At 39.7% G+C, this 23,647-nt stretch overlaps 1 protein-coding gene across 1 annotated transcript; it reads right to left on the bottom strand.

The window, feature by feature from the left end:
• Positions 1-13,943: 13,943 nt before the first annotated feature.
• Positions 13,944-17,423, bottom strand: LOC138868788 (uncharacterized mitochondrial protein AtMg00860-like). The gene is made up of 2 exons (XM_070146359.1): positions 17,199-17,423; positions 13,944-14,225 (listed from the first exon to the last, which is right to left on the bottom strand). The coding sequence occupies exons 1-2, from the start codon at positions 17,421-17,423 to the stop codon at positions 13,944-13,946; spliced, it is 507 nt and encodes a 168-aa protein (XP_070002460.1).
• Positions 17,424-23,647: the final 6,224 nt, after the last annotated feature.

Consider the following 23,647-nt stretch of genomic DNA (forward strand, 5'->3'; position numbering starts at 1 on the left):
CAATAACAAAGGGTGTGGACGAACAACACCTCAGAGCTAGCAGGCCTCAATGATGAAAGGGTCGATATTGCCTGACAAGATGGTCAAGCGTGAATTCAAGCCTAGCTTTCTCCGCGAAGAATCTCATCATCAACGTCGTTCGCCAAAATGGCAGATGAATCTGTGCCAGGGTAACACGATACTTCGAGCAAAAATCAAGCACAACCCTATCAGGTGGCCAAATGCGAAAGGGTATAGGTATACACTCAAAAATCCATCAGTGGAGTACGCGATGCCCTCATCTAGGGAAAGCACATGTAGTTTTATCCCCTCGCTCCACCTGCAGTACCTCCTCGCCATCTCCCTGTGTTCCTTTATTATCAAGGAAGTTGTCTCCAGAACAAAATCCCTCGGTTCCTGAGGATCAGGAGCAACGCCCCTTGTCCCCTGCCGAATCGGCCCCGAAGTGGTTTCCATGACTATGGTGAAACTAACAAGTCAAGGCAAGGGCGCGCACCAATACTTTTTGCACCTAAAGTGATGAAGTAACTCGTGCCAAAGCAGAAAGGCGACTATCTAAAAATAGTGAAGTCTTGCAAAGGAGCTGAAGTCGCCCCACATATATGCGAGAAGCAGTGACGATTCGCCTGGCCGAGGCAAGCCCCAGGAAGACAACAACTTCGAAACAGATCGACGGATCGATATCCGATCCATAAAGAACCCTTCAACGAGGAGTCAAGACTCGAGGGGCCATTCATATTGTCTCCAAGCTTGAGGCAGCACTCTACATCAAGAACACCCGGCCCAAAGAAGTCGGACCTCGGTAAGCTTTATACGCCGACACTCGACGCAAGGCAAGGACCTGGTCTCGTGATCCCCTCTTTCTGAAAAGATGAATAAACATAGGAAGCTCCGATCGCGAAAGATCCACGAAGGTCCGAGGAAGCTCCCAAATACAAGTAAACTCCTCAGCAAAAGTCAATCCTATACATTCTGAAAGGGTTATCTACATCAAGATCAATAGGGACCCTGGGGTACCCGAAGACAACCTTCATCCAGGATAACATTCCCAAAGGCCCCGAAATTTGACACATGATCTCCAAAAAACTCGGAGGGCCTCGATAGCCTGGACCTATCAGAGCAATCCAAGATTGGTCTGAAGCACGACGATGGGTTCGGAGGAGAGCCATGTCGATCAGCAGAAGACCAGAGTGAACGTTTGCGCTCAAGTTAGATATCAGCAGTCAACGAGTAAAAGAAGGCATTCAAAGAGCCTCGAAGGGTATGAGAGCATACAAAAATAAATCAAAGTAAAGAAAGCAGAAGTCAGCAAAGTATATTCTTATTCATAAAAATTTGTGTACAAGCAACCCTCGAGGGGACATTACATACAATTACAATAGCCAACGGGGGATCTCTATGCCTAAAAGAAGAGACAAAGGGATGCACACGCAAGGTGAAAGCCCAAAGACCAACCCACCTTCGAAAGTCCACAATAGGCACCTCCGAGAAATCCTCCTTGGAAGTTCCATCCCAACATTCCACACTGATATCCCCAAGGGGCAAGGCGAGTGGCAGGGAGGGATGAAAAAATGCCATAGCTCTCCGAAGCTCGAGGACCTTGTTTGTCCAAGGAAGCCTCGGAGAGACATCAGACCGAACAATCCTCGGTCCTGCTTTCCCGCCTACTTTGAATCCACTTCACGGGACATCTAGCCGTGCAAGCCCCCAACTCAGAGTAGAGCACCACGTCTAGCCGGGGTATGAAGGTGAGCAACGATGTATAATCCGAGCCCCCTTTAGAGCAGCGGTGCATAATCCAAACACCTATCTACATAAGGGAGGAACCAACTCCCCGTACCTCATCACCTCGGGCCAGCAGCAGCAAGGGCTAGCATACCGACGACCATAGCAATAGCGGGACAACACGTTTATGCTCGACGAAGGGAAGCCCTGGCAGAAGGCCATAATATAGTCTAAGGGAACTCCTCCAAACGACCTTAAGGTCATGAGCCCCCAGCATGATATTCAAAGGTGAAAGAAGACGGTAAAGAAGAGATGGGCGAGTAAGCCAACAAAGGCACTAGGATAGGAAAAACAAAGCCAAGGCACCCCCATTTATAGGGGATTACGACACGGTCATCAAGGCTTTGGAAGACTGACCGGCGGGCGTAGTTAATGCATACACGGAAAACCGAACCGATGGTGGTACCTACACCTTAGGAAGCAAGAATCAAGGAGTGCAATGAATGAGGTCGAAAAGCACGAGCCCGTGGATGTCCAATCACCGCAAAGCTTACGCCAGGGGTCACATCATCGATATGGCATCACGGCAAGAAGCTCGAGGAGTCAAGTGTCAGAATAATTTCCCATCACTTCGTTATGGGAAACGCAGAGACTATCTATATGTGGCGAAATCAGAAGACTTGATTTCTCGTTGTCAAGACATTTCGGAAACATGCCCCGGGACCCCGAGAGCGGGAAGCCACGGCCGAGTTCTCGGCCTCGGGGCTCGTCGAAGATCGACTCGAAGGAAACAAAGAATGAAGTCAGGACAGAGGGGGAAGCCCCCTAGGCACATGTCTACATCTGACAGGCCCAGCCTTTCCGGAGCCTATGTTGAGGTATCAAGTCAAGCCATCCCATTGTCGTACTTTGTAATTAATCTCCACTTGCTTGTAGCCAAATCTCCCCTCCTATATAAAGGGGACTCGCCCTACCTTGTAAAGGGCTAATGTTGCTCCATTCTCTCCACAAGTGCAATAATATCTCTCTCTCTCTTTTCTTCTAAGTTGTTCTCTCTCACTGCCCCGAGGCCACTTTAGCATTTATCATTCTCTTATTTGTTCTTCACTACTTTGCTCAATATTGGTAATATAGAGACTTGCTTGATCATATACCTCTCTGTTACCCCATTCCCAACTGCCCCCGATAGATCGAGATCGATACTAACGATGACGCCAAGGTCCCATCGACCATCTATGCACCCAAGCAACAGCCCCCCTTTGGTTTGGTTACTGCCTCTTTTTAACTCGAGCACCATCGTTAAACTTAACATTCTTAGCATCAACTGCTCTAAAAACTAGCTCGGGAATAGATCATGTATTTTTAGAATCCCATTTACAAATTTAATTGTTGTTACCATTTTTACGGTAAACAGAGGTTATGAAAGATATAGAATAATGTGAGGTAATATTTTAAGGTAAGTAAGGAAAAGGTGAAAAACTTACAAGATACTCAAATACAGAAGGTTATGAATAGTCCATACTACAGATAAGGGGCTAGAAGCTAGGGGATTCAGTATCCAGGAATGATAGCAGTGTTGTTAGTGGCATACCTTACAGCCTATGGTTTCTAAGTACCGATAGTCTAATTAGAAAGTAAAAGAAGAGTTAGAGATGATGTGATGTCTCGATGTTCCAGAAAAACACAAGAAAACCGGTCGCAAGCTAAAGTATGATAGAATGACAAGGTTTTGGAAAGACGGGAGTTAGAATAAGAAAGGGGAAACTGAGAAGATGACGAAAATGGATAAGTCCCCGGGATTAAGCCCATGAAAACAAGGGAGCTGATGTTTCCTCTAAGTAATAGAAAGCTCAGTATAGCATTTAGAAGATATGGAACTTTGCCCTGGTAGTAGAATAAGGGTGTGATTGTGATGGATAAAGGATGACTTTTGGGCTTTCGATTGAGTAATGACTCGAAGATGATTTCATGAATCGTAAGGGACTAAAATACCCAAATAGGGTGAGTCACATTGGGATGCTATAAAGTACGGGTATGGAAGTATAGTATCACCGCTAGGTGGATCAATCTAATTACCTCATATGCCCCCGATGGGACGCGAGCCCTAGTGGCGGTGTTACATAAGAGATTAAGTTATCAGTGGTAAATGATGGATCAACATTTAGGTGATCAATAATATATGGAAAAAATTTCATCAATATTAGATAGTATTAGACCATCAGTTTTAAGGATAAGCAACGAGAGTATCCTGGAGTTGGTTGCAGACCTCAGTAACGATAAATCAAAGTAAGAACTATGGTATAGTATGACCTACGTAGATGCAGCCATACAAATGGATAATCATGTCTATAAAATAAGATATAGCCATATTCGCAAGTACTACAAAGTACCGAGTGAAGATCTTCAGTACACCCATAGATGCCTAGAGAGGCATCCTATTAAACCTTGTATATTTTTACAAAGTAAGGCCTAAAGATTGGCTAAAAGCTGAAGGAAAAGGAGAGAAAAGTCGCATAGGCACACATACAAGATCAGTATCATAGAGGTTGCATAATAGAAGGTAGCAACAATAGCGAGATTGAAAGGAATTCGATCACAAGTCATAGCGTGGGAACGATGTCTAAAGGGGGAAGGCCATGGCCTTATTCCGTATTTAGAGAACAACTGCTTAAATGACAAGGAGAGTATTAAGGTATTCACAAGAGCTATAAGTTATGAAAATGATAAGAGCATCTGTCAATATTCGAGGACGAATATTTCGGGGGGGAGGGGGGAGTAATGTTATGCCCCGCAATATTACATTGATATTATATCCTGTAGTATTATAATACGATGATGTTATGCCTTGCAGTACTACATTACGATGATGTCATGCATCATAGTATTATTACGACGATGTTGCACCTTTTAGTATTGTACGTTGAATTTGTCGTAAGGTAATTGACATCAATACAAGGAAAAGATTATTTGGTGATTATAAGGATCATGCTATTTCAAACAAGTGATGAGTAAATTCGTGAAGGTAAGAGGGAGAGAAACTCAAAGAAAATGAATTTTCGTCCAAATTTGGCATGTTAGGATAAAATACGGGCCGAGCATTAATACCCGATATTCATGGACTAGAACCATAAAAGGTACCATATGACCATGATAATATGATATATATATATATATATATATTAAAAATAAGTAGAATTTTAAGTAATTTGAGACAATTCTTAATCATGTGGGTAACTGGATAAAGATTAACAAATAACAAATAACTAATTAAAGATTAATTAACAAATAACTGGATAAAGATTAAACCTTCCCACCCCATCCCCACGTGGCAGCAAGCCACACCCTAAAGAAATGATTAAGAGTCATTTCTTATGAGGTGACAAACTAATGTGAAGTCTTACATATCAAAGGCTAATATAAAACTGATGTAAAGTTTTACATTCAAAATGTTTTCCATATCAAGGACTTACGTCAGAAGTGGGGGAGGGAGCGTTAGCCAATTTTTAAAGGCTTTCAATCAAATTCATTCTCAAAACACTTCAATCAGATTACTACTTTGACAACGTGATTTCCTAACCAAAATCCGACGAGGCTTCTTAGCACAATTAGCAATGTGAAATTTTGCAATTCCAGGGGAGTGCAGTACAACCTTTTTCAAAAATATCATATATATATTTCTCTACTACTCCAGGTATGTTAATGTTATTCCTTCTTTCTTTTTGGCATGATCCATATGATACAAATGAAACGAGAAAATGCACAACTTCCATAAATGACTCTATTCATAGAAATGTTAGAGCTGCTTATGTTCTTGATTCTCGTTGTGTCATATTATTCTATCATTTGTTCATGGGTCTTAAAAAAATACGTAAATTTTATTGACGTACTTCTCATACATTGCATTTATGTATATTGACGCATGACCAGATGGCAAAATATATATATATATATATATACAGGAAAAGGTTACGATGTTATATACGCACCACCACATGATCAACTGGTATACGTTGATGATTTTTCCCACAGTAGCCGAGATGATATTATGGGATGCCCTCAGAGGCCTGATGATGTTATGAAACATGTACTTATGCACAACATGACATTAATACACATATGCATGACATTATAATTATTTAATGAATTACAAGGTTATCCACAGGTTGGGACATTTATTCTATATCCCTTCCACGTCTATTATGTATTTATTTATGTGCCTTACATACTCGGTACATTATATGTATTGAAGTCCCTTTTGCCTGGGGACGCTGCGTTTCATGCCCCCAGGTCCCGATAAACAGGTCAAGAGCCCTCCAAGTAGGCTATCAGCTCAGCGGAAGATGTTGGTGTGCTCCATTTGCTTTGGAGTTGCTTGTTTGGTTAGTATGATTTAGACATGTATTGTTTGGTATGGAGGGAATCTATCCCGACCTTTATAAAATTATGTATTCTTGGAGGCTTGTAGATAGATGTCATGTACGTAAAAGATTGTATGGCCTTGTCGGCCTATGTTTAGTATACGAGTGGTTATTTTGGCCTTATAGGCTGGTATGTCTTATGTATAAGTTGGTATCGCTTGTTGTATTTATCTCACAGTAGCCTTCCGACTAAGTTATATATGATAGTATGACATGAAAGGATACATTATGTTGGTAATCAGTTGAGTAAGGTACCAGGTGCCTGTCGCGGCCCATCAGTTCGGGTCGTGGTAGGCTCGAGTGCCAGGTTTGAGCCAATTTCAGATTTTTGGCTATTATTTTGTACTTTTCTTGGGGAATTGATCCCTTTAGCCTATATATTGATTGTATTGTACTAGTTGTGGCTAGATTCGGGACGTTTGGAGACCGATTTTAGAGACAAGGGCATTTTGGAGTAGAGTTTTGCTCGGATTAAGGTAAGTAACACTTTCGAACATGGTTCTAAGGGTTCGAAACCCCGAATTATGTGTTATGTGATTGGTATTGAGGTGACGCACATGCCAAGTGACGGGCGTGTGGGCGTAAACCGTGAGAATTGTGACCTGGTTGATTCCATGGCACCGTACAGTGACTCTATCTCATTAAGATCTGTGTTTTCATCATGTGAAAAAGTAATTAAACTGTCAATCATGTTAGATATCGTGTTTAGGCTTGTTGTTAGTACTGTTGGGACACATAGTGGTCGGTTCTTGCTCTTATCTCCCTGATTTTATTGATATTTCGTACTCAGTTATGTTCATGCATTTCATATCATATCTCTGTCTTAGTTGTTAAATATTGATTCATCATATCATTGTTTTGGGCTAGTTTTCATGACATTGTGACCCCATAAGTGAGTGAGACTGGAGAGATTGATGACTGAGTGAGACCGAGAGCCTAATTATGAGTGACAATTATGGTATTGGGCTGCACACCATAGCGGTTCTACTGATTTGTAATAGTGCTTGTGTTGTAGGAGCCCCTCCGTAGTCTGTAAACATCCCCCACTGAATGTGGTTGATATTATTGGGAGATGGATCTTCCCTGGACGTGGATATTGTCCGAAGTACTTGGTACCTAGAGATGGATCTTCTCCACAGGGCTGCATTCACCTTCCTCGGTACTAGGTGACTTATGGTTAGTGATATATGTATTCCGGGATCGATCTTCTCTAGGAAGTATGGGCCATATACAGTCCCGAGTGGTTGAGCATTTGAGAACGTGAGCATATGAGGTTGATAGCATGGTGCATCACATACAACATGTGCATTGGCATGTAGAGATAGAAGATTTATATTTTTTACATTTTTCGGATCTGCTTTACTTTAATGTTTTTAGTTGCTTGTATAATTTGAAAGCATGCCTACGTTTCTGCACAGTTATTTCTAATTTATCCATACCGGTTGAGTCCATCACTACCTTCAGTCCAAAGGTTGGACTTCTTACTTACTAAGTTAGATGTACTCACGTTACTCTCTGTACCTCGTATGCGGATCGAGGCGCTTCTGGTCACAGAGGCAGCTGATCATTGAGGCATCATAGACGATCGAGGTAGCTGCATGGCATTCGTGGGCCTTGACTCTCCTTTATCTCTATTTGTATTTCGATCTTTATTCTCTAGACACTGTAGTGGACTGTATTCTGGTTTAGACGCTCATGTACTCAGTGACACCCCGGTTTTTGGATGAATTGTATCGTTTCTGGATTATTTTTTGTTTTTCAAAAAGTCCTTTCTTTGAATATTCCAATTCATCATCAATTAAAACTATGATGAAGGAATCAAGATAGAGGTGAAATACAATGTTCATCAAGTGCATAAAAGTTGATGGGCCATTGGTCAGCCTAAGTCATCACCAGAAATTCATAGTGACCATAGCGGTTCCTGAAAACCGTCTTCGGAATATCTGACATCCGGATCTTGAACTGATGATATCCTGATCTCAAATTAATCATCGAGAATACCCTAGCACCATGAAGCTGATTAAATAAATCATCAATGTCACTACCCAAAATCCCCTAGAGGTTGTGATGGCGCCTAACATCGCTGTCAGGCAAGCCAACAGTGAATGTTTAAATTAATTACTCATTTTAGTATTTTTGAAATCATAATTTTTACAACTACAATAAATGACAACCCAAGTACCCCTAAAACCCGGTGTCAACTAGGAAATAAAATGAAATACAACATCTGTTTGAGATAAAAATTAGACAGGAGAGTACAAATAGCTTTGATGGAGACTCTACAGGATGCAGATCATAACATGAATTGCAGCTAATGGTAAGTCCCCGCAATAGCTGCGCCTTTGCGCCCAAAATATTACCAGACATATATGTACCTGCACAAAAATGTGTAGCATGAGTATATAAATCAACGCGTACCCAGTAAGTATCTAGCCTAACCCCAAGGAATTAGTGACGAGGGGTCGACATCGACACTTACTAGTGGTCCAATAAGATAGATACAGTAAGAAGTAAACAGTTACGGGGCAGAGCAAATAAACAAATTAAAAAAGTATAAATACGTGATACGGTCCTCCTCTCTACAATAAACCCAAGCTTTCAATTATCAATTACCTCCTCAACCGTAGCATATATATATATATATATATATATATATATATATATATATATATATATATATATATATATATATATATATATATATATATATATATATAATGGACCTCACCAGATAGGTTGTCATAATTCAAATCGAGAAGAGTCATAGATACAGTGACTTCTTGTCAGATATTATGCAAGATTTCCATGAGAGTATTTTATAGAAATGTCGAGGCATACGGCCCAATCCCATAATAATTTGTGCACTGCCGAGGGTCAAATGGCACAAACCATAGATATAACTATTATACTGCCGAGGCAAATGGACCGCTCCCATGAGAGTGTGGTACATAATCTTGCCGAGGAGAACGGCCCAATCCCATCATAATTTTTGCACTACCGAGGATCAAACGACACAAATCATAGATGTATCTATCTTGCCGAGGCGAATGGCCTGATCCCATTAGAATCAGAAGATTTGACGGGTCCTTAACCCCACTTACGAAGGAACATGTGAGTTATAAGGAGCTTTGAGGAAACCTTTCGATGAGAACGCATAACGCAGGTGAAATTCATAAGAGGAGTACAATTATTCTGCGGCTAATCATGAAACTCATCAAATCTCTAGTATAGCAAGTCTATCACTCTACGTCCGTCTAGTCTCAAGTAGTAATGCGAATTAAAAAAATTTAATAAGCAAGAGAGCACGACCGACGCACAACCGAGTGAACAAGGTCGAGCAAGCTTATCCAGCCTTTCCTACCCGACTCATTCATAATCCAAAAAGGAAATGCATCACCATTTGTTAATCAAGGGAGATATCAGTTTTACAAATATGTAAACATTGCTTGTTCATTTTACTTAAACACAATATTCCATGGATAAGTTCCCAACAGTACATACAGTTGACAATCTAATGGAGAAGAGTTTCAAAGTACAATGTGAGCCAATGACCACCCCGACACCCATACATGGCCCACATTAACGTCTACAGAGCCTCTAAGGATAAGAAAGACCAACTGGACTAGGCCGGCAATAAGGCCCCGACTATACCTCAAATGTGGAAATTTATACAAAAGAAGAACTACGTAACCCCCGAGAGAAATGGGGGATCACCAAGACTGCTGTAAGGATAGAAAGAAAGCACGACTATCTGCGATCGGCGCTATCTGCGATGGAACCACCTACATCCATTCAAAGATGTAGCGCCCCCAGCAAAGGGGCGTTAGTACTGTCGAATAGTACTAGTATGTAAGGCAAACACAATTCTTAATAGGATGAACAGTGAAACAAATAGAAGGTAGTTATGATAAGCAATAATTACTTCATATGATTATAAGGAAACACCAAACAAGGATCAGATCGTTTCGATTCATTCCTTCCATCTCTTTAGGTTTATAATCTTTAGTGCCAAGTGCCACAACCCATAATGCCACCATGTTTTTACATGAAGTCCGGTCTCGGCCCGACTGGCTAAACCATCCCACGTGTGACATATCCAAATTCACAATGATAATCAGAAATCCAACATAAATACCACCATGTGTACAACATGGCGTCCGATCTCGGCCCGAACGGCTAAGTCATCTCACTTGGGACATAACCTCTTTCAAATATTCATTTAATTCACATTTCTTTCCATCTTCCATTACATGGTACATACAGCCCCATTTATTAAGTAGTTCTTGGCACTTGGACATATTTTATAATTCAAGTCTTTCACTTTTTATTTTTTCAAATAACGTCATCATCCATGTCAATAAATGCTATCATATAAGGCATACACACAAAAGGAAAGAAAAAGCTTGGAGAACATAATCACATTTTCAAATAGCATGATTTCAGGGTAAACACATAGAACAAATATGGAGCATAAATCTTTCAACCCAACACATTAAGGCAATCAATCTAGTATAATCAACTCGGAACTCACGCCAATTATTCGGACACCAAGAATTCAATTCTAAGAGGAAGAGCGTTAGCCATACATACCTTAATTGAGTCTTTCCCTAATTCCTGCGACAAGTTCCGGAACCTTTAGCACCTTCAATCTATTTAACAATGTAGCAAAATTGAAGCCATTATTAGGAAATTGATCATAGCCCTAGATCACTTGAGCATTATATCAAATATTATGTGTTTGTTAAGGTCTCATGTCCCCTTTTTAGTGGAAGATTCCCCCAACCTATTCCCCATTCTTTCCTATCTTTGTTTTAGCACTCCCCCCTCATACCTTAGGATCACATGCATGCAAGGCAAATACACTAATCCCCATGAATTACCTCACTAATGGTCCATTTTAGATACAATATGGAATTGAGAGCTTAGGTGATACCTCTTGGAAGGGAGACCTAGGTGCCTTGTTTGTTAATATTCAAGATGGTTAGGCTAGGATTTCATGAACAATTGATGGAGACCCATTCCCCTCTCTTTGATCCTCCTCTCTTACTCTAATTATCAGAGAAAATATGTTAAAATGGCCAAAGGGTGGTATTTAACGGAATAGGGGTCGGGTTTTAAATTAATAAAATAGGTTCCCCGACATAGGTTTGGTTATGCGGCCCGCAAAGTTACCGTAGAAAGAGACTCAGGAAATTAAGTTTTCTGACAGAGTATGAGACCGATATGCGGTCCGCATATCTATTCTACGGTCGCATACTACACCATAGAACTTCCCTTCACAAAAATTCTAGGCAAATATGCGATCAACATGCAACCCACATAACGATTATGCGATCGCACAATTGGGCCGCACAACTGGCCTCAAAATTGGCCAACTTTCTATTTCATACTGCGGCCATTATGCGATCTGTAGAATGATTATGCGGACGCATAATGGGCCGCAGAAACGTGTTCTTTTTGAGATACATTTTCCTCTAAGTCCTTAGGGTACTATTCAATCCAACTCGGTACCATGAAATCTTGAGTTTTGGTTAAGAATTTTACGGGTCTTTACATCCACCCCCACTTAAGGTCATTCGTCTCGAATGGGGGCCAAGGTTCACTTAGGTTTAGTTATATCATATACCATCAGTCCAAACTTGCCTAACTTCCGAATGTTTTTGAAAATTTTGCTAGAGTTTCCTTTGAAATTAGGCCTATCCACCTGCCAGAGAGCCCCCGAAACACATCTTAACAACATATATGATCAAATAATGCGACAGAACGGAAAACAACACTAACTGAGGCCTCATGAAGGACATTTAACTAGAAAAGAATGTCTTTATATTAGCACAAGTAACACAAAATTTATGGGAAACAACTTCATGGAACTATTACATGGTTATTCAAATAGATGGGGGTACTTCTCTTTCATTTCATTCTCGGCTTCCCAAGTAGCTTCTTCGACTTGGTAGTTTCACCATAATACATTTACGGATGCAATTTCTTTGTTTCTCAAATTTCGGACCTGTCTGTCAAGAATAGCAATAGAGATCTCTTCATATGACAATTCTTCACTATCCTCAATGGTCTCAACCGGCACAATAGCGGACGAATCTCTAACAACCTTCTTCAACATGGACACATGAAATATCGGGTGCACTAGTGACATTTCAGGTGGAAGCTCAAGCTTGAACGCTACCTGACCTATCCGTTGAATGATTCTATATGGCCCGACATACCTCGAACTCAATTTCCCCTTATTTCCAAACCGCATGATCCCCTTCATGGGGTATACCTTCAAGAACACCCAATCATCTTCCTTGAACTCCAAATCTCTACGACGAACATCCGAATAGGGTTTCTGATGACTCTGAGCAGTTTTCGACCGTTCTTTTATAATTTTAACCTTTTCCATAGCTTGATGCCCAAGGTCTGGTCCTATTAGCTTTGCTTCTCCAACCTCGAACCACCCAATCAGTGGCCTACATCTTCTACCATACAAGGCCTCAAACGGCGCCATCTGAATACTGGCATGAAAGCTGTTGTTATAAGCAAATTCTATAAGTGGCAAATGATCATCCCAGCTACCCTTGAAGTCAAGCACACAAGCTCGCAACATGTCCTCAAGCATCTAAATAGTCCGCTCTGCTTTCCCGTCATTCTGTGGATGGAAAGTTGTGCTGAGATTTACCTACGTACCCAAACCATGCAGAAATTTCTTCCAGAAATTAGCTGTGAACTGGGCCCCTCGATCGGAATTGATGGAAATGGGAGTGTCATGAAGCCTGACTATTTCCTGGATAAGAACTGTGCTAATTTTGTGAGATGAACCACGATCCCCTAAATTGAGTCAAACTTACTTGGAGTGCGCAGTAACCCCACCAAAAAATCCATATTGATCATTTCCCATTAAAACATTGGAATTTTTATACTCTTCGCTAACCTACCGGGCCTTTGATGCTCAGCCTTCACTTATTGGTAGTTTGAAAATTTTGCCACATAGTCCGTTATGCCCCTCTTCATGTCATTCCACCAATAAACTTCCTTGAGGTCATGATACATTTTCGTAGAACCTGGGTGCATGGAATATCTAGAAATGTGAGCTTCTGCCATGATTCTTTCCTGAAGACCATCCTCGTTTGGAACACATAGACGCCCCTGATATCGTAATGTACCATCATCGATGCCAAGAGAAAAAGCCGTAGTCTTATGTATATGAATCCCTTCCTTCAGTTGTACGGATATTGGATCGTTGTATTGCTTTTCCTTGATCTCCACCATAAGAGATGATTCCGCCCTGTTCCGCACAATCACTCCCCCTTCGCTAGAGACCATAACATAAACTCCCAAACTGGCCAATTGGTGAACCTCCCGGGCCAAGGGCCTTTGACCTACATCTAAGTGAGCCAAACTACCCATAGATTTCTGACTAAGAGCGTCCCCCACCACATTAGCTTTCCCTCGATGATATAGAATGTCGATGTCATAATCCTTGAGAAACTCAAGCCACCTTCTTTGCCTCAAGTTCAATTCCTTCTGTTTGAAAATGTATTGAAGACTCTTGTGGTCCGTGAATACATCTACAGGGACTCCACACAAATAATGACGCCATATTTTCAATAAAAAAACCACCGCTGCAAGTTCTAAGTCGTGAGCTGAGTAGTTCTTTTCATGATTCTTAAGTTGCCTTGAAGCATAAGCTATAACCTTACCATGTTGCATTAATACACACCCAAGACCAATCCTTTAAGCATCACAATACACCACAAACCCCTATGTACCATCTGGCAGGGCCAACACCGGCGCCGAAGTCAATCTTTACTTCAATTCCCGGAAACTCCTTTCACAAGCATCGGACCACTGGAACTTGACCGCTTTCTGCATCAACTTGGTCAATGGAAATGCAAGAGCGGAGAACCCCTCCACAAACCTCCTATAATACCCGGCCAAACCCAAGAATTTGTGAATCTCTGTTGGAGTGGTCGGTCTAGGCCAATCCTTTACCACTGCAATCTTTTGAGGGTCAACCGTAATTCCTTCTCCGGATACGACAAGCACTAGAAATGTAGCAACTTCAAGCAAAAATTCACATTTCGAGAACTTTGCATAAAATTGGTGTTGATATAGAGTCTGCAGAACTGCCCTGAGGTGGTCGGCGTGATCCTCTCAACTTCGTGAATATACAATGATATCATCAATGGGTACTTATTTTTTATTGTGAATTTGTTGAATTACCGGTAGTCAATACACATCCGTAGTGACCCATCTTTATTTTTGACAAAGAGAATCGGTGCGCCCCAAGGCGACACACTCGGTCGGATGAAACCCTTCTCTAGCAATTCCTTCAGTTGTTCCTTCATGCCCCAACCTCGAGTAGTGCGACCAACGTACAATCGAGTGAACCCGGTCGAGAAAGCCTATCCAGCCTTTCCTATCCGACTCATTCATAATCCAAAAAGGAAATGCATCACCATTTGTTATTCAAGGGAGATATCAGTTTTACAAATATGTAAACGTTGCTAGTTCATTTTACTTAAACACAATATTCCATGGATAAGTTCCCAAAATTACATACAGTTGACAATCTAGTGGAGAAGAGTTTCAAAGTACAATGTGATCCGATTACCACCCCGACACCCATACATGACCCACATAAACGTCTATGGAGCCTCTAATAATAAGAAAGACCAACTGGAATAGGCCGGCAACAAGGCCCCGACTATACCTCAAATGAGGAAATTTATACAAAAGAAGAACTACATAACCCCCGAGAGAAATGGGGGATCACCAAGACTGCTGTGAGGATAGAAAGAAAGCACCACTATCTGCGATCGGCGCTATCTGCGATGGAACCACCTACATCCATTCAAAGATGTAGCGCCCCCAGCAAAAGGGGCGTTAGTACTGTCGAATAGTACTAGTATGTAAGGCAAACACAATTCTTAGTAGGATGAACAGTGAAACAAATAGAAGGTAGTTATGATAAGCAATAATTACTTCACATGATTACAAGGAAATACCAAACAAGGATCAGATCGTTTCGATTCATTCTTTCCATCTCTTTAGGTTCATAATCTTTAGTGCCAAGTGACACAACCCATAATGCCATCGTGTTTTTACATGAAGTCCGGTCTCGGCCCGACCAGTTAAACCATCCCAAGTGAGACATATCCAAATTCACAATGATAATTAGAAATCCAACATAAATGCCACCATGTGAATAGCATAGCGTCTGATCTCGGCCCGATAGGCTAAGCCATATCACTTGGGACATAACCTCTTTTGAATTGGCCTTTTTTTGGACATAACCTCTTTCAAATATTCATTTAATTCAGATTTTTTTCCATCTTCCATTACATGGTACATACACCCCCATTTATTAAGTAGTTCTTGGAACTTGGACACATTTTATAATTCAAGTCTTTCCATTTTTATTTGTTCAAATAACGTCATCATCCATATCAATAAATGCTATCATATAAGGCATTCGCACATAAGGAAAGAAAAAGCTTGGAGAACATAATCACATTTTCAAATAGCATGATTTCAGGGTAAACACTTAGAACAAATATGGATCATAAATCTTTCAACCGAACACATTAAGGAAATCAATCTAGTATGATCAACTCGGAACTCACGCCAATCATTCGGACACAAAGAGTTCACTTCTCAAAAGAAGAGGGTTAGTCATACATAACTTAATTGAGTCTTTCCCTAGTTCCTATGACAAGTTCCAGAACCTTTAGCACCTTCAATTTGTTTACCAATGTAGCACAATTGAACTCATTATTAGGAAATTGATCATACCCCTATCTCACTTGAGCATTATATCAAACATTATGTGTTTGTTAGGGTCTCGTGATCCCTTTTAGTGGAAGATTCCCCCAACCCATTACCCATTCTTTCCTATCTTTGTTTTATCACTCCCCATCATACCTTAGGATCACATGCATGCAAGGTAACCACCCTAATCCCCATGAATTACCTCACTAATGGTCCATTTTAGCTACCATATGGAATTGAGAGCTTGGGTGATAGAAGCTTACCTCTTGGAAGGGAGACCTAGGTGCCTTGTTTGTTAATCTTCAAGATGTTTAGGCTAGGATTTGATGAGCAATTGATGGAGACCCCTTCCCCTCTCTTTGATCCTCCTCTATTTCTCTAATTATTAGAGAAAATATGCTCAAAATGGCCTAGGGGGTGTTTTAACGGAATGGGGGTCGGGTTTTAAATTAAGAAAATGGGTGCCCCGATGCGGCCCGCAAAGTGACCGTAGAAAGGGCCTCAGGAAGTTATGTTTTCTGACTGAGTATGCGACCAATATGCGCTTTGCATATCTGTTTTGTGGTCGCACAATGCACCGCAGAACTTCCCTTCACAAAAATTCAAGGCAGATATGCGATCAACATACGGCCCAGATAGCGATTAGGCAATCGCACAATTAGGCCGCATAACTAGCCTCAAAATTGGCCAACTTTCTGTTTCACTCTGCGGCCATTATGCGATCCGCAGAGTAATTATGCGGCCACATAATGGGCCACAGAAAAGCATTCTTTTTAAGAAACATTTTCCTCTAAGTCCTTAGGGTACTGTTCAATCCAACTCGGCACCACGAAATCTCGCATTTTGGCTACGAATTTTACGGGTCTTTACATCCTACTCCACTTAAGGTCATTCGTCCTCGAATGAGGGTCAAGGTTCACTTAGGTTTAGTTATACCATATACCATCAACCCAAACTTTTCTAAATTTTAAATGTTTTTAAAAATTTTGCTAGAGTTTCCTTTATATTTAGGCCTATCCATCTGCTAGAGAGCCCCCGAAACACATCTTAACAACATATATATGATCAAATAATGCGATAGAATGCAAAACAACACCAACTGAGGCCTCGTGAAGGACATATAACTAGAAAGGAATATTTTTGTATTAGTTGAACAAGTAACACAAAATTTAGGGGAAACAACTTCATAGATCTATTACATGGTTATTCAAACAGATGGTGGTACTTCAATTTCATTTCATTCTCGGCTTCCCAAGTAGCTTCTTCGACTTGCTAGTTTTTTCATAATACCTTTACGTATGCAATTTCTTTGTTCCTCAACTTTCGGACCTGTCTGTCAAGAATAGCAACCGGTATCTCTTCATATGACAATTCTTCAGTAACCTCAGTGGTCTCAACCAGCACAATAGCGGACAAATCTCCAACTACCTTCTTCAACATGGACACATGAAATATCGGGTGCACAAATGACATTTCAGGTGGCAACTCAAGCTTGTACGCTACCTGACCTATCATTTGAATAATTCTATATGGCCCGACATACCTCGGACTCAATTTCCCCTTCTTTCCAACCCGCATGATCCCTTTCATGGGGGATACCTTCACGAACACCCAATCATCTTCCTTGAACTCCAAATCTCTACAAGGAACATCCGAATAGGATTTCTGACGACTCTGAGCAGTTTCAACCGCTCTTTTATAATTTTAACATTTTCCATCACTTGATGCACAAGGTATGGTCCTATTAGCTCGGCTTCTCCAACCTCTAAAATAACGCGAGAATCCAACTCGGCATCACAAAATCCCGAGTTTTGGTTAAGAATTTTACAGGTCTTTACAAAATCATATGGTCTATATCCAAAAAATCATCCAATTTTGTCCATTAATCGACCCTCAAATCAAGGATTTACCATTTCTTAACTCTGGACTCAAATTCCCAATTTCTAAAATCCAAACACGGAAAAAAATAATAACCAATGGAAATTATCATGGAGAAACATCAAAATAAAGGTCATATATTTACCCCCTTGTTGAGATGAGAACGACGCCGTAAAAATCACCACAAATGGAGCTCTGGAACTCAAGATATGCCAAAAATACTAAAATTTTCGGTTTAAAACACTGTCCAGGCAATTTTTCTTCCTCGCGTTCGCGTAGAGCAATTCTTCGCATTGACCGGTCAACCCAAATTTCCTTCTTCGCATTCGCGGGACCACCCTCGCATTTGTGGAGAAAAAAGTCCGCACCAAAAATAGGCAATCTTTGCCCACACGAAAATGGGAATAACTATCTCATACGACATCAGAATTCGATAATTCTTGTTGCTATGACTCCATAATTACGATACGGATCTAATGATTCAATGCAATACCAAATAAAAGGTCATTATCTCAATATGGTACACTTTATGTCAAAATAAACAACGTTGAAACATCAAATAAGAGCACGATACAACCAAAACACATCTGAAACACACCCAAGGCCCTCGGGACCCCGTCCAATCATACCGACCCGCTCCACAACATAACACGCACATGTAGAGGCTTCAAATCATACCAAATAACATCAAAACTATGAATTGTAGATCGATTCAAGCCTAATAAACTATTGAACTTCTAACTTCCGCATCTGATGCCGAAACCTACCAAGTCACGACCAATTGACCTCAAATTTTTTACACAAGTCACATTTGACATTACGGACCTACTCTAACTTCCGGAATCAGAATCTGATCCTGATATCAAAAAGTTCACTCCCCGTCAAACTTCCAAAAACCTCCAACTTCCGACTTTTGCCAAATGACCCCAAAATGACCTTCGGACCTCACATGTACATCCAGACGTGCTCCTAAGTCCAGAATCATCATACGGAGCTATTCCCATGCTCGAAATTCCAAACGAGACATCAATAACATTAAAATACACTTCAAAGCAAATTTATGAAATTTTTCCAAAATGCCAACTTTTCACAATAGGCGCTGAAATGCTCCCGGTCATCTAAAACCCAATTCAGACGTATGCCCAAGTGCAAAGTAATCATACGCACCGGTTCAAACCTTCAAATTCCGATTCCGAGGTCATTTACTCAAAAATAAAACCTTAGTCATGTGATCACGTGATTTTTGCCCTATATGAAATACTCCTACAAATTAAAGAAATGAATTTTTCCCAATTGTTTGCAATTTCATAGGATTTTTGTAGGATTTTTTGTTAATTGTTTGCATTTTTTGCATGTTTACTTTTATTAAAATCATGAAAAATACCATGCATTGCATTTAGATTTTGTGTTCGCCTTTTAGGATAAATTAATTAATTATTTTATTAAAAATAAAAATCACCAAAAATGGCTCGCTTTTACATTCTTAGCTTTTAAATTTTGGATTATTAATTTTCTCTTTTAATTTTAGGATCAACACATTTTTATAAATATTATAGTTAGATAATTAGCTTAATTTTACAATTCAAATTAATTCAGGAAATTAACTTAGATTTTTAATTAATTAAAAGAAAAAGAAAAATGAAAAATAAAACAAGAGCAAAAGGAAACGGGTAATTGAAAAAGAAGCCTATTTTAGACTCGAAATTGGGCCAGGCTAGACACAAATCTTCTCTGATCCAGGCCCAAACCTTACTCCGATCCAGCCAGCCCCACCCTACACCAAAGGACACTGTTTTCAGGGTCATGAAATCGCATCCGTTGATTTTGTTTAATCGGACGGATGGGAACTACCCTTCCATTAAATATAAGAATGTCCTAACCGGTCCCCTCCCCCCCACACACACACAAAATTTTGAACTCCCATTTCGTCTCCCTCACCCAAACCCTAGCTGACCTAGCCGCCCCAAATTCCCAAACCCCACCTGCCGGCGGCACAACCCCAATCGACCCCAAGCTCACACCCTATAATCACCAGGCCTCTCCAAACTCAAATCCCCTAACAATTTCCCCAAATAATCCTTGGAACTCGTCAAATCCCGGATCTAAAGGTTTGACCTAATTTCTGAGTTTTGTGATTTTCTTGAAGTTTTGCTCGTTTTGGCTGGATGTTTGCCCAAATAAGTTACTCTTGACTGGAGTAATCATTTGGGTCAACTTCAAGCCCTTTGGATGAATCTTGAAGCCTGGCCAGTCCTCCTCCTTGTTCTCTTGGTCGTTTTGCTAGATTCAATCGGTAAATCCTTGACCTCTACTCATTGTTTCTGTTTTTATTTTGTTTTTGTTTTCTCTTCTATTTTTATTTCTTTATTTCTCTTCTTCTGAATTAGTTTTTGTTTGCATGATAGTTTAGAACGCTTATCAAGCGAGTTTTAGTCACTTTTTAATTAGTCAGTTGTGTTAAATCATTTTTAGCATGTTTTAGTTCATGGTCGATTACAGATTTCATTGTTCAATTTGACTTTTGGTTTGTTTAATGAACCAGCTAGTCTTGAGGGCTTAATATTGGTTTAATGTTAGGTATTTTGGATTTTTTCTTATTTCTGGCTTGTGTAGTATAAAGCCCACTGGTTTGGTTTTGAGTTTTGGGTCACATGACCCAATTTGGTACTAGTTTAGGAAGTATATGCAGGGCTGTCAGGGGTTAGTTTGGGGGTTTCTCTTTGAAAAAATGTTTCTGTTATAACAACAAAAGATTCTAGAGGATAAGGAGGGGGCTTAATGCAAAAGAAAAAATACAGCTCAGCTGTTTTGGGGTCCAAGGTAGTAAAAAGAATAAATTTGAAGGTTAAAAGGGATTAAATAAAATTAAGTTCTACTGCCCTAAAGCCCTCCTATAAGAAGCTCATTTTATTGATTTATAGGTAAAAGATTGGGAGGATTACAAAAAGAGAAAAGGGCTGAAAATTTTTCCAAAAAAAAAACTACTCTAGTTTTGAGCTTGATTTCTTTCTTTGGCTAAAAAGTTTAGAAGTGGTCTTTCTTTGGATTTTTCTGGTTTTTCTAAGCTGAAATATGGCTTGATATTGAGGCTATTGAGTTGATGATTACTGTTGTCTTTGCTGCTAGACTTGTTATTGCTTTGTTGCTATAAGCTGATTTTCAAATACATTTTTGGTTTTTGTTTTGTTGTATCCAGGTACTCCTTTAAATCTCTGGAATTTGAAGTGAATGTGACAATGCATGTGTTAAAGCTGATGTGATTAGTTATCGATTTTTCAAAAATTGGTTCCTAAGTTCTATTAATTTTTATATCTCTCCTTCTATTAGTCAGTAGATGTAAATCTGTGTTAGAGTATAAAAGTTGTCATTTAACACATGAATTTTAGGATTTGAATTTTGTTTGTGTTAAGAATCTTACGAAAGGTGTTAGATGTCTGAACCAACTGTATGTACACTGTGATTTTGGTTTTGGGCCTATGTTGGATTCATTTGAGTCTTTGATATGGCGAGTTTGGGAATGATGTCTGGAGTTTGGTTATCGCTATTTCATCCAGTCTTATGAAAAGGGTTTTATCTCATTCTTTAGGTCCTCTTAGTTTAAGAAAAATCTACTGGTTCTTTAACACTCACTCATGAAATTGGTACAGCTGTGAGGTTATGAAATTCCGTAAAAAATAAAAATGAACACAATTATGGGTTATAAATATGTCAATATCATTCTTTCTGCTTTAATACGTATGTGTGTTATGTTGACATAAACAGAAGCATGACGTTGTATATCTTGGTGGTGAAGAAAAATTATGAAAAGGTTAAAGTAGGACTAAAGGTGCAAAAGCTATAGTATCTCGTTAAAGTTAGCAATGTGGTATGCATGGCAATTTTGTTATCAGTTGCTACGCTGTTGTTTGATCCTCTTGCTATAGTTTGTAAATTAATTGAAAATTGGTTAATGTATAATGCTTAGGTTCTAGCTAGCTTGGCCCTATTGTATCACGCTATTCCCATGGTTTACATTACTGTTCAACGAGTTCTTTGTGTTTGGGCCCTTATGCTAAAGGACTTAATAAAAGTTGTCCCATTTCTTTCTACAATCCAAGTTAGTGGATTTGATATCTCAAAAATGTTATATTAGATGTAGTCATAATTCAATAGGCATCGCGATATCTTAAACTTAGTCATGAATTAAACATGAGCATTTCATAGTTTGCCTTAGGCACTAACTAAATCATCACAACTACGGGTACGTCTTCCGTGGTGTAGTTGTGATTTCTAATTTTACATTAGTTTTAAGTGTAGATATCCTAGTTCGTTTAATTTGAATGCGTTTCCTTTGAAAGAAACTGAGGCGTTCCATTCACACAATTGAATCACCTAATCTATGGCCCTCATATTAATTATCTTAACTAATGTAGAAAAACTCCTTGAATTCTCGTAGTTTGCTTTAGGCGCGTTAATTAAGTAAAGTGTCATAGCTATGGGTACGGTTCCCGTGACGTAGTTGTGGTACATAATTTTAAAATACGGGGGTACATTTATGTGACCCGACCACAATTTAATCTTGTTAATAATTAAACATATTGTAGGTCGTGGGTACGGTTCCCGTGACACGATTCGCAATGTGTACCAAACAAACAAGTCTATGACAATCGTAACTTGTTCCAAAATATTTCCATAAATTATTAAAAGTGGTTTAAAAGGGATAAAAATGCACATAGGTCTCAAAGATGTAATTAATCAGATAATTAGGCAAATAATAATAGTTGAGCGACCATGCTAAAACCACAGAACCCGGGAATGCCTAACACCTTCTCTCAGGTTAACAGAATTCCTTACCCGGATTTCTGTGTTACGCGGATTGTAAAACAGAGTCAAACTTCCTCGATTCGGGATTTTAAACTGGTGACTTGGTACACCATAAATTATCCCAAGTAGCGACTCTGAATTTGAATAAATAATCTCATTTCGATTATTGTCACTTAAATTGGAAAAAAACTCCCTTATACTCCCTTCCAGCAGTAGAAAAAGGACGTGTAATAGCTCTGGCGACTCTGCTGGGGAAAAGAACCCAGAACTTTTCGTTCAGGGTTCAGAATTCAAGCTTATATAGTTTTTATAATTGGCTTTTCTTTATTATCTGATTTGTATTACATGTTTATGCCTAATGTGTTAAATGCTGCTTTTTACCAATTTGATATGATTTAAATTGTATATAAACTGCTGCGAAACTTTTCTCTTTCCATCTCGGGGAAGTGCACGCTGGCGTGACTTCTTTTCTGTTAGTGTCATACCTTAATTTGAAAGAGGTTCGGACAAGTTACAAAGCCGAATGGCCTTTTGGTTCCCGGTACGTAGCCCCCCGTCGGCTCGAGTTGTCTGCTCGGGTATACCAGGTCTAGAACAATACACCCAGGTTTTAAACCTAGAATAACATGGCCCCATGCCGGATCCCTATTAGGAACGTTTGTTTGCATCACGTGCATTTGACTTAGGGGACTCAACACAGGGGTTGGGTCCATCTAGGACAAGTTTACCCAAAAATAAAAGACCATCCTGATGCATCCTAATGTGCTACATGTTGCAATCTTCAAGGGTAAAAGGGGTCATTTAGCGGACCAATGGGTTTTGAGGGTAAATGAGAAAGAAACGAGGTTGAAGTATAAAAATGAAGCAAGTAGGGTTCAGTTATGTTTTTCTTTCACATTTCTTTTAAGAAACAAAAAGACAAAAAATGAAAAATCCAAAAATAGTTTGCACTTTCCCATCATTTTCCAAGAAAGAAGAATATAAAAAAAAAAGGCAAAAGAAAACCCAAAAAGAGTTTACATGTTTCATCATTTTTTTTTTAAAAGAGAGAGACAAAA

This window comes from Nicotiana sylvestris, chromosome 5, assembly GCF_000393655.2.
Source record: "Nicotiana sylvestris chromosome 5, ASM39365v2, whole genome shotgun sequence".
Taxonomy (NCBI): domain Eukaryota; kingdom Viridiplantae; phylum Streptophyta; class Magnoliopsida; order Solanales; family Solanaceae; genus Nicotiana; species Nicotiana sylvestris.

Bases quoted from the DNA above. Each gene is read 5' to 3' on its own strand.
- LOC138868788 (XM_070146359.1), bottom strand. From the start codon at position 17,423: ATGATAGGTCAGGTAGCGTACAAGCTTGAGTTGCCACCTGAAATGTCA. The intron at 14,226-17,198 runs GTATTATGAAAA...TTTTATGCAAAG, and splicing joins AAGAAATTGCATACGTAAAG to TTCTCGAAATGTGAATTTTT.